Source organism: Thalassophryne amazonica, chromosome 4, assembly GCF_902500255.1.
Source record: "Thalassophryne amazonica chromosome 4, fThaAma1.1, whole genome shotgun sequence".
Classification (NCBI taxonomy): Eukaryota; Metazoa; Chordata; class Actinopteri; order Batrachoidiformes; family Batrachoididae; genus Thalassophryne; species Thalassophryne amazonica.
The window spans coordinates 59,981,683-59,994,104 of NC_047106.1; the positions used below are offsets into that span (position 1 = coordinate 59,981,683).

At 41.2% G+C, this 12,422-nt stretch overlaps 1 protein-coding gene across 1 annotated transcript in view; it reads right to left on the minus strand.

Annotated features, from left to right (window-relative positions):
• Positions 1 to 12,422, minus strand: part of LOC117508274 (sodium- and chloride-dependent GABA transporter 2-like) — a 527,846-nt gene that overhangs the window by 498,976 nt on the left and 16,448 nt on the right. Inside the window, 3 exon segments of the mRNA XM_034167957.1 lie at positions 6,478 to 6,612; positions 6,692 to 6,824; positions 6,935 to 7,016. Coding sequence (XP_034023848.1) covers positions 6,478 to 6,612; positions 6,692 to 6,824; positions 6,935 to 7,016 — 350 coding nt within the window.

The following is a 12,422-nucleotide window of genomic DNA, read 5'->3' on the forward strand; positions in this document are numbered from 1 at the left end:
TTCTTGTGTAACCTTGGCTACAAAAGCCCTACCGTTGTCAGATGAGATAGTATCTGGAATGCCAAATCTTGGAAAGACATCTCGGCACAAGAATTTGGCTACCGTTTTATGGTCTTGATTTGCAGAGGCTACTGCCTCAATCCATCGGCTGAATCTGCATATCACTACCAAAACATATCTCATTCGTTTAACTCGATTTTCAGCTCCCATGTCTATGAAATCCATCATAAGATGTTTGAATGGCCATCAGGGACCGGAATGTGGGCTAAAGGGGCTGTGAATGATTTCCGGACATTGTACTGTGCACATACCTCACACTCATTCAACAAACGGTCCACTGTTGCTGCCATATATGGTGACCACCAGACAGCTTTTAGTTTGTTCATAATTTGGACTCGCGAACAATGATCGGGTCCGTGAGCCCAAATGATTGCATGTCGTAATAAATTGGTGGGTAACACAAAATGTCCATGACTACTGCGCCACAGCTTGTCCGCTGGCCCCTGACTGTGTGTCTCAATAGCGCCTCGTTTAACCCACATTCGTTTTTTCTCTCCACTGGCCCTACTTTGAGCCACTATCAGTGCGTCAAGTGAAACCAGTGGGGCACAATCTTGGATGGTTAGCAGGGGAAACATATTTTCTCCTTGTGCTCCTTTGCGCGCTGCGTCATCTGCTAGGTTGTTACCTTGAGCTATGATGTTATTATTCTTTTGATGACCTGCACATTTAATGATGGCTACCTCAGACGGTAATTGGAGAGCTTGTAACAGTTGGGAAATCGCTTCTCCATGAGTGACAGGGGTGCCATCTGCTCTCAGGAATCCCCTTTGTTTCCAAATGTTTGCATGTACATGACATACGCCATAAGCGTAGGCTGAGTCTGTGTAGATATTAACACGTTGATCTTTAGCTATCTGGCAAGCCATAGTTAAGGCTTTGATTTCTGCCAGTTGGGCTGAACAAGGCTGATCAATTCCTTGGGACTCCAGTAATTCAAAGGTTTCGCCATCCGTGTTTAGTTTAACTATCCCCATACCCGCATGCAATCCCGCGGCATCCCGAAAGCATGAGCCATCCACGAACAGGGTTAGATCTGCATCTATGGCGTGATTATACAAATGTTCTCTGGCTCTCAAAAATTTCTCTGTCTCTGCCACACAGTTATGTGGAGTACCAGCTAACGGTGTGGTAAATTTGGTGGCGGGATTCACCGTGTGACAACGTTGTATTGTTATTTCTGGAGCGGACAACACAACTTCATATCCAGTGCGTCTAGCTTGTGTTAAGACAAAATGTTGACTGGTTAGCAGGGCATGTAACTGATGCGACGTGTACAACGTTACTGCATGTCCCATGATTATGGATGATGCTTTTTGAAATGCAAAGGCAGCTGCTGCTAGACCCTGATAGCATGGTGGCAATCCTGTTTCAATGTTGTCAAGCTTTGTACTATAATAGGCCAATGGTTGTTTTCCTTCATTTGTTTCCTGCATTAGTACAGCACAGCATATCCAGTTTTTTCAGTAACATACAAATGGAAAGGTTTCCCATAATCTGGGTACCTAACGCGGGAGCAGATTGCATGTCTGTTTTTAGGGCCTCAAAAGCTCCCGTTGCCTCATCTGTCCAGACGAGGAGAGCTGCATTGCTTGTTTGCCCCCACTGCTCTAATCATGGCACGCAAAGGTGCAGTTTTTATAGCATAATCACAAATCCACGGCCGACTGTACTCTGCCATCCCAAGGAATGAAAGCATCTGTCCCACTGTTTGGGGTTTGGGAGCCTTGATTATAGCCTCCACTTGGCTGGGGCTATACATCGCGTGGTCCCACACAACTGTCTTCCCAAGTATTCTACTTGTTGTTTGCAGAACTGCAATTTGTCCTTACTTACTTTATGACCTCCATCTGCAATGCATGCAATACAATTAATGAATCTTTTTCACACTGTTCTTGAGTCTCTGATGCAATAAGGAGATCATCCATATATTGCACCAATGTACTGGGTATATCAAGGTGTTGTAAATCTTCAGCCAGGACTTTGTTAAAGATGGCTGGGGACAGGTTCAGTCCCCTGAGGTAGCCGTGTATACGTTAGCTGTTGTCCCAGAATGTGAATGCAAACAAATGTTGTGAGTCTGGGTGCACAGGCACACTGAAATAGGCTGAACACAGATCGATTACTGTGTACCATTTTGCTCCAGCAGGGATGCTTGATAGTATAGTATGCGGATCAGGTACTATAGGTGCATCCATTTCTATTATTGCATTGATAGGACGCAGATCATGTACCAGCCGATACTCTTTGGTATTGTTTTTAGGGATAGGATAGATAGGAGTATTGCATGGGCTTGCAGTTTTTATTAAAACTCCAGCTGCCATTAGTCCCTTAATTACTGGTTTTATGCCTTCAATAGCCTGAGGTTTTAATGGATACTGCCTTTGGTGAGGCAGTTTGCTCCCGGTTTTACTTTTATTTTTACTGGTAAGGCTGTTTTTACTAGTCCTACATCCGTTTTGCTTTTGGACCACACCACTGGTGGTATTTGCTCTAACAATTTCTCTTGTTGAGCCGATAACACCATCTGTCCCTCTGGTCTAGGATTGAGCTCCACTTTTTGAGCTATAGCCTCATCATTTACTTTTAAATTAATTCGTATAAACTGCTGGTCTTTTGACAGATGTACTTGTGGACTTTCCATGTTTTGCCATTCTTCAACTTCTGAGGCTGTCTTTACCATTGGACCTAGGTCATGGGATTCATACTTTTCTGAGACTAAAAGGGTCACATGAGGCATGTGACCCAATTAATTAGAGGGAATTGTTCTTTCTTTTGCTTCAGATTGATTACCTTAGTAATCTGCCATAATTTCTGATTGATCTCTTGTTCGTCCTGCCAATGTTCTGCTCCTACCCTGTCAAAATAGGTCCTTTCCAGCCAAAAATGTGTCCTGATTCCCTGGGTTTCGATGTCTCCGTCAGTCAAGTAATGTTCTGGGAGTATTATTTCATCATCACTTAAGTCTCCCATCAAAGACTGTCCCAAGCATTGATCAGTCTGTCAGCTTTTCACTATAATCTAAGCTTTAACTCTTTTGATTTATAACCAACTTTATTTATTTAATCCTCTTACAACCCTAACACCTCCTAATGTCTTTGCTCCAGACTTTCTATTTCCCTTCTAATTTTTATTTTTTTTTACTTTCTGCTTCTCGTCTTTTTCTGCTATGTTTGTTTATTAGTTTTCTCTCTTTGAAATAATATCTACCTTCTCTGTATTTACATAGCACTCTTCTCCTGTCTTTTTCTTCACTGCCTCTGTTTCACACTTTCCTCTCTGCCTGTCATGCACCTCCCAAGTCCTCCTGTTGGGTCTAAATACCTCCCCCTCGTACTCTTTCACATTAATCTTGTATGTCAGCCAGCCTGCAAGTTCTCACAGCTTTACACAGATTACTCTCCACTCTCCCACACACCAATCTTCAAAAGCTTTATACACAAAAATTATTAAAAACAACTTTCTATATATCTCTATCTAGACTTCTGCCACTTTTCACTCCGCGGCTTTAAACAACCTTTTATTCACTTAACACCAATGTGTTCTGTTTAAGCATGTATCTCTTCTTCACGTTAGACAGCTTCTCCGGCGCTGTCAGCAACTTCATATATTACTTTTTTTCAAGCCCTCTTTGAGCGTACAATATTTCATTTACTTCTACGCCTTACCGCGCCTCGCGTGCGTATCCTGTGCTTAATATATTATTTCCACCAGCTCCTTTCTGAGCATACAATATTTCATTTACTTCTACGCCTTACCGCGCCTCGCGTGCGTATCCTGTGCTTATATATTATTTTCACAAGCTCCTTTCTGAGCATACAATATTTCATTTATTTCTACGCCTTACCGCGCCTCGCGTGCGTATCCTGTGCCTTTCTGCACTTTCTTCTGCCTTTTTTTTTTTTTTCACTTACTGAGCTCCTCGTGAGCTTAATGTGCCTTTGCACTGAAAATATTCTCTTTTTCTTTTCTTATAAAAAAACTCATATTACTGTGTACTTAATTACTTATTCTTCTCCCACGCCCCACAAGCGTGTATTTGGTGCCTTACTGCACTATTTTCTGCTTCATTAATTCTCATGTATTCTGCACTAACTCTCTATTTATTTTATTATTTTTTTTTATAGTTTTTCTCTTTTCTTAAAAAATGACGTCCTTTATTGAGCTCTTTACTTACTGTCAGCTGTGCTTCTTTGCACTTTTCTCTTTAAATCTCTTTATCACGTACGGTATTTCTACTGCGCCCCCTCAGGCGCTTATCTTGTGCTTTCTCTGCACGTATTCTCTTGTTAAACTCTTTTTTCTCACTTATTTCACTTCAGTCTCTGTTAAACTCTTTAAATAACCTTGTATTACCTTGTATCTATTTGTCAGTATACTCCCCTAAATTAACCCCTACAGCGCATGCTATCAGCCGGCACGTTAGTAACGAATTTCAACACCAATTATTCCCCAAGCATCCAGGTTAGTTCTCCACGCACTCTTTCCGCACCAGAGTTCATGAACATTCCTGAACTTTCACTCACATAGACATTCTTTTTCCCGGGAACACACACACCTTCTGAGCATTTTATCTACAAGGCCTGATAATTTTTCAATCTTATCTTTTTTTAGTCTCTTATCAATTTTCTTAGTTCAGGTTCTTTTGGGTAAGAGGCAATTAAAAAATATCACCTGTCAACTTGGGCGGAAATCCCGACTCACTCCTCCAGATCGTGCAGAAATTATAAAAGGTTTCTGCTTACCTTTTAGTCGTGATCACTGTTATTTACGGTCTGGAGGGATGAGCTGGACTGCCCAGGCTGCCGGAATGCCCTGGACCCTCCTGAAGCTGGCTCGCCAAGTTCTGTCGCGGCTCGTCTTTTTGGTCTTCTCAGGATGTCGTCTTTTAGATAACACAAACTAATTGCAAGTGATATGCTAGAAAGAGGACACAACACTTTAGAATAATTCAGCCTTAAGCAAGATAAAATGCACAGAGTTTTTAAGTTTATTTAAGCCTTCGACACAAAGCTTAGACAAACTGAGTCCTCTAGAGAGACTGAATATGACAAACCGCGCTCGTCTATTTATTGGAGACCCGCGGGCATCGCTCCTCCTTCGACTTTTTTATTTATTCATTCCCAAGACATGGTTTTCTATTGGAAGCGTCCTCTAGTGAACCCTAAGCAGGTGTTAGGCCATTATTTCAATGTGACAAATGCTCCCATTAAAACATGAAGGATTTAGAACTGATTTTTTTAAAAGACCTTCAGCCACAGGTGCAGCTGGCCTGAGGCCCCCTCCGCACGTGGCCTCAGCCACACGTGCAGCTGGCCTGAGGCCCCCGCACGTGGCCTGCGGGAAAGCACCTAAAAGGCCTTGGAAAGCCCCTGACAGACTAAATGACTAATAGAGCCCTTTTTTTGGGTTGAACACCTGCTAGTTCAACCAGAGGACATACAGTTCGGATCAGGACACTTGATAGTTCATCACAGTTCAAATATGGACCTAAAAATTCTTCTACAACTGCAACACACGACGCCATCATGGTTTAAAATCCTGCAGGGCAGTAAGGTCCCCCTGCTCACACGGCACATGTCCAGGTCTGTTTGAAGTTCACCGGTGACCATCTGGATGATCCAGAGGGGGAATGGGAGAAGGTCATGTGGTCAGATGAAACCAAAATAGTGCTTTTTAGTATCAACTCCACTCACCATGTTTGGAGGATGAGAACAACCTCAAGAACACCATCCCAACCGTAAAGCATGGGGGTGGAAACATAATTTTTGGGGGTGTTTTTTCTGCAAAGGGGACAGGACGATTGCATCGTATTGAAGGGAGGATGGATGGGGTCATGTGTCATGAGATTTTGGCAAACAACCTCCTTTTCCTTCCCTCAGTAAGAGCACTGATGGGTCATGGCTGGGTCTTCAGCATGACAATGACCCGAAACACACAGCCAGGGCATCTAAGGAGGGGCTCCGCAAGAAGCATTTCAAAGTCCTGGAGTGGCCGAGACAGTCTCCATAACTGAACTCAATAGAAAATCTTTGGATGGAGCTGAAACTCAAAACCTGAAAGATCTGGAGATGATCTGTATGGAGGAGTGGACCAAAATCCCTGCTGCAGTGTGTAAACTTGGTCAAGAACTACAGGAAATGTCTGACCACCTTGGTCAGACGTTTCTTGGTCAGTGGTAATTGCAAGTGAAGGTTTCTGTACCAAATATTAAGGTATTGTTTTTTTATTGTACCAAATAGATATTTCATGCAATAAAATGCAAATTATTTATTTAAAAATCATACAATGAGGTTTTCTTTTTTCTTTTTTAGATTCTGTCTCTCAAAGTTGAAGTGTACCTTGCCTCTCTGTATCTTGCTCCAAGTCTTCCTGTTTGAAACCCCTATGCTCTACAGTCTTCCATTATGGTACTACCTGAGGATCTGTGAGACGTGAAGGTTCAGGTAGAAGATAAAACTTAACTCCCTCAAGAGCACCAGGAAGCGAGAGTCCACGGATCAACAGAATGAACAACATTACATAGGGAAAGGTAGCAGTGAAATAAACCACCTGGGGGAAAAAAGACTAGTATTATTACAAGAAATATACTATATAATTCTCTTTTACCAAAATTTTATGGAATTTGTACCTTTCCTGTTGACCTGACCCCTTTCCAGATACAAAAGTAACAGATGATCCATAGAGCAATTAGGCACAACAGCACCTCCCACCTGATGCCACCAATCTCCTCAATGCCCCCTGACAGAGCCAGCACTCGTCGCCTGTTTGGAAAAGCAAAGATGCATACAAAATAAATATTCACAACATGGTAATTTTGCTGCTGATAAAATTGTGATTTTGATCAACAGAACAAATTCATAAATATACATACTCCCAGAATTCTGTGGCAGCAGAGGCTGTATTGGTCTGGTTGTTATTGGTGATATTTGGCATTGAAAAGTCTACACAGTCACCTGACAGTATAAGAAGAAAGATATGTTATTCCGACATTGGAAGGATGATCACAAAACAAATTGTGTCACAGGTCAAATTTGCTATCCAGTCCCCCTCCACCAATGATAGTCCTTTTGGAACGAGACCCTGGGTGGTATCTTGATGATCTGTGGTGCATAGCTGAAAGCAGATAAGTCCTTTTGAGGAATGCCCAAAGTCCAATTTGTATCTATATGGCATGCAATCTGAACTGGGTGGTTTTACTTAATCGCTTAATTAGCAATGGTTGAGGGCTGAGAGGATGCACTGATAATAATGCAGTGGATGTCACATCATCACACTATAGAACCTCCCTTGGTTTTGGACAGTGACCACCCAAGCAGACACCCAGTCCGTCTCCACCTCTTCAAAGTAGTCACCTATCTGCTGCAGGCAGCTTAAGCATGGGCCTCCCCTTGGCCCTCTCCAGCTGCTTCCGCTATGATCAAAATGTCAGAGCTGACTTTCCTTGAGTATGCACGTAGTTGTTAGACATTTTCTGGTGAGAATACAATTCTGTGCATAAAACATAAATGTGTGTAAACATGAGCAGCAGTCATTCACCACAGCCCCCTGAGGTAAGGTATTTGGGAACCGTATTCCCACAACACCTCTTCCTCATCTGACCTACAAATCCTCTCAATATCCTAATCTGGCCACTCAAAGTCCAAACACAAAATTAAAAACATTTCATCCAAACCAACACATATGAATATCATAAGTGAAAATCAGCCCTACGTTTTTCTGCTTTTAGCTTCTCTCAGTTAATCAATGTAAACAAAGAGGATCCCAGAGAAATCTACATGTGGATGTGACAGGTTTTATGCCAGATACCCTTCCTGGCATAACCCAGTGTAGGAACACAATCCAGTCCATGTTCTTCCCAAACAGTCTCCCAACTGAGGGGAAATCAGGATCTACTCTGTTCTGCTTAACATTTGAGATCTGACGTGACAAGGTATAAACAGTGTAAATGGCTGCGTGAAATCTCACACACACACACACACACACACACACACACACACACACACACACACACACACACACACACACACACACGTGTGAAAAAATTCAACAGTTTTGAATCCTACTGGTATTCTATTGGAAAAAAATGTTCCACAAAATGTTTGCACAATGAGTAAAGGCCATAAAACCTGCTGATTAATTCTTTACCTTGGGCACACAAAGCAAGCCTGCATCCTCAGACTGTAGGGCACAGGAGGGCTCATGGAGCTTGTTCTGTGAGATAGTTATGCGCAAGACCATTTAGGGGCCTTAAAAGTTACCAACAGAAGCCTACTATCATCTCTTAAATTTACATGAAGCTAGTGGAGGGAAATCAAAACAGGTGTGAGATTACTACATTTCTTGGTTATGTCCAGTAGCAGTTTTTGGTACTGGTGACATTTATGGGGGGTGGCAGCCACAGCAACGTGGGCACAAGCACTAAAAAAAAAATCTCCACGCAAAGCTGTTTTCTTGTCACTGTGTGTGGAATTGGAAAATAGGCGCCCCCTGCAGCTGCACAGGTGCCCTTGCTTGCTGAGAAGGATGATACACAGATGTTGCATGAGAAGGGGAGGGGCGCAAGGGGGACAGTTCACCTTTGGGATTCTGTAATGGATGGGACATGAGGGGGAGTGGTAAGTGGGCTAAAGTCGGTTGCACCTCTACTTTCGGCCAAATAATGCACATCTCATTCATAATATTATAAATACAGGCCTATAATTGGTTTAGTCTTCTGGGAGTGAGTGAGTTGGGGGGGGGGGGGGGGGGGGGGGGGGGGCAGAAACTGTAAAAGCTATCAGGTGCCCAATTTAGGAAAATAAAAGAAGAGAAGAAACGAGCAAAGGATAAAGATATGCAAATGTGTTCTCTGTATGATTACAGTATCCATGTCACGAAGGAAGAGCTAATGTTAACTGGTGGTATAACACGTTTGTTAGCCTTCTTGCTAAGTGCTTCCTAAGTTGGTATGCTTATGTAGCGGCTGCACTCTGCGTTGTGTTGTTATGACTCCACCCATTCGCTCCCCTCGGACGCGAACTCACGATCTCCGGCATGGGAGTCGGACTCTCTCTTGTGACCAGAGAATCCTTTTGAGCCGTTGGGAGTGAGGTTTTTACTAACTACATCTGCACAGCAACACCCGCTGGCCTCTGTTACACTTATACAACAATAATTCAGTCTTAACAAACACAACATGTAATTGCACCATAATTTGTACTCAAAAATGGTCAGAGAAATTGTCAGACTTTTTAAAATTATTATTTTAGACACTGCTAAATGACATAAAGTGGACTTTGTCAGAGGGATGCAATAATAATAATAATTGTAAATTATTTCCGACACTGTGAGGTAAATTGGCTGTAGCTGAGTTAGAGATCAACAAATAATTCTTTAACTAGTGCAAACATGAATTTCTGTTATTTTTGGGTGGATATTTTAGGGGAGAAATCTCAAATATTGAAGTAGTAATGTGTGTAAAATGAACATGCTTCAACAGAAGAATGACTCATACTTGCAACAAAACTGTTACAAGTTCAATTATTATTTATATCCATCATTAGGGTTAACGTTGGGTCCTGTAATTAGCCTATGGAATTTACATATCTGTAGGTAGTTTGAAAGACCAACATTTACCATTTGCACTCTATTTTGTGACAAAGCATAATTTAGCCAGTCATAACTAAAAGTGTGCCAAGCATAGAATTTGAGGCAGTAACCAAGGGACTAATTGGTCCTCCCTGAAAGACATTAATATAGGGTCTAATGACAGACATTTAGCATGTAAGGGCATGTTTATTCAAATTTGCAATTCATGGATGTTTTGTGTAAGAGTTATATTGTAGCCTGCGGCCTTTTGATGTCAATTTCAATTGCAAATTCAGGGGAACTTCTAAAATATTACAAGTAATAATAAAATATTTTAAAAAATGGCTTTGTGCAAAAAAATTGGTGGGGGGGTGAGGAGTCTCACCCAGGGAGTAATTCAGTGTACAACCGCCACTGGTTATGCCAAAACCCTAGCAGGTGTATAGAGTGTCTTCACATGATGTCACAAACCCAGAAGTTGGCCATCTCGGTGCTACTACGCTATCCCTTCTGTTTACCGGCAGATGCTCTCATGGTGAATTATTGTTGCATTGTTGGCTGATGGAACTGCATTACTACAGATTGCCGAAGGTGATAAGTAATGAGTGAAGCTTGTGGAAAAAATGTGAGAATATAAAAGGTGATTTTGCACAACATGACCTCTAATAATAATCTTATTGGATCCAAGACCATTTCAATTTTAAATCTGTCCATTGAGCATCAAAATATGGGTGAAAAAATGTCATGAATTACACCTTTTTAAACTGTTTTAAACCTGTTGGAGCTCCATGAGGCTGTTTAATTAATGATCATTGAAGATGAAGAGAGCGTGAATGTTGGTAAAATCACGAAATCCCACATTTGAGAGTTTAACAATTAACCCTGTGGAGTCCAGGGTATAATTGGCTGTTTTTGACTACTTTTTGTTTTACCTTTATAATTTACCTTTAAAAAATGTTTACCTTGCCTTGTTTGATGTCTTTTTTTTTTTTCAGCACAACCTCACCTGTGTGACGTTCCAGTTTCTCACACAACAAAAGAAAAAGAGTTTGTTTTTTACTGTGAAAACCACAAACTTGTTTAACAAACCATTTTCATAATTTAAAATGTAAATCTAAATTGTAAATTTCAAAAACATATGTACAAATGTAGCAAAAAAACAAAAACAAAGTTAAATACAAGTATTTCCATAAATGCAGGAAATGCTTCAGGCATTTTTTTGTACAATTATTTCCAAAACAGTAAGATTTCACAATAAGATTTTGAATTTGAAAAACATATGTACAAATATAGTGGAGGAAATGCTAATGCTAACCTATTTAGAAAACAACCAGATGTCAAAATAAGATTTAGAATGTAAATATAAATGGTAAATTTCAAAAACATATGTACAATATAGTGCAGGACATGCTAAACTATTTGTGCCACTCAAAAAAACAATTCCTGTCCAACACAACACAGAGGGGTGCATTGCAGGCCTGACACTTGTGTCACTCCTCTTGTTGCCCACATGAAGGCACCGTTGGCACCTCAATCTGCCTTTTGTGGCTTTTTGGCAAGGATCTGTATGGCATCAGATGAGTGACAAAACCCCACTCACGTAGAAAATGCGTTCACGCGTAGATATTAACTGCATTCGTGCAAAGGTGCTGCGCGTGAGGACCAGTGCTCCCCCCGCCCGCTCCAACTTGATTTCTACTAACATGAACTTTATTTCTGCTCGCGCACAGAGAATAGTAGTTTCTTTTATTGACAAATTTGATTTGTAAATGTTTGGTTGCCCTGAATACTGCCATGAACACTACTGGCCAGTAGATGGCAGTAGAGACCGTGAAAACTTGCCAAAACAAAATTCCAGATAATCCGTGTCAGTTACATTTAAGATGCCCCGCGTCACGCCCTATGACTGCTGGGATAGGCTCCAGCCCCCCGCGACCCTTAATTGGACTAAGCGGTAGAAGATGGATGGATGGATGGATGGATGGAATTTAATAAATGCAAACTGAATTTCAGACATCTTATATATATTACTCTGGAACAAAGATGACAGACAGTATTTGACTTAAGCAGGACTCTAAATAGCAAACAGGAATTGACTGCAATGATTCAAATTGAAAATAATGCAGAAGCAACCGCAGCTTCTTCTGGCATTTTTACATAAAACAAACACAATAACAACGTCTATAAAGCCAGAGAATATATTCACAAGAGTTTAAGACAGCAACGTGAAATATTTGCAAAGCCGCTGAACTGAGAGGCAGATGGTCCATCGCAATCCGAATTAAACATTTGAGGAAGCGCCACATTAAGTAGCGAGTGTCAGGGCAGACGGTGGCCCAGCACCTAGAGTGGCTGGGTCCGTGTCCGTGTGGAGCCTGATCAGAGCATCTCAAATGCATTTCTTCTATTGTCAATGTACTGACATTAACCATAATGCACTGCTGGGCACAGCATGTCCACACTAAAACCTTCAAAATTAGTGCATTACTTTAAAACTAAAACATATATCTGATATTTTCACTTTATAAAACTTTAGACATGACGTTAATTTAAATAACTTGTCCAAAATTAGTTTGGTTAAAACTTTAACCATAAGTTAAAACTGTATGCCTCTAGATGACTTGGGTGATATTGCCAGCATATCAATATGGGGTCAAAAGAAATGAGCTTTTTTATCCTTTTCTTTTCTGTAACTAGTTCTCTTTTGTCTGCAGAGGATAGAGTGTTTTCTTTTAGAAGCACCTCTCCTCTGTTTACGGAAGATAGAACTGCGCATCTACTACAAAGCATTT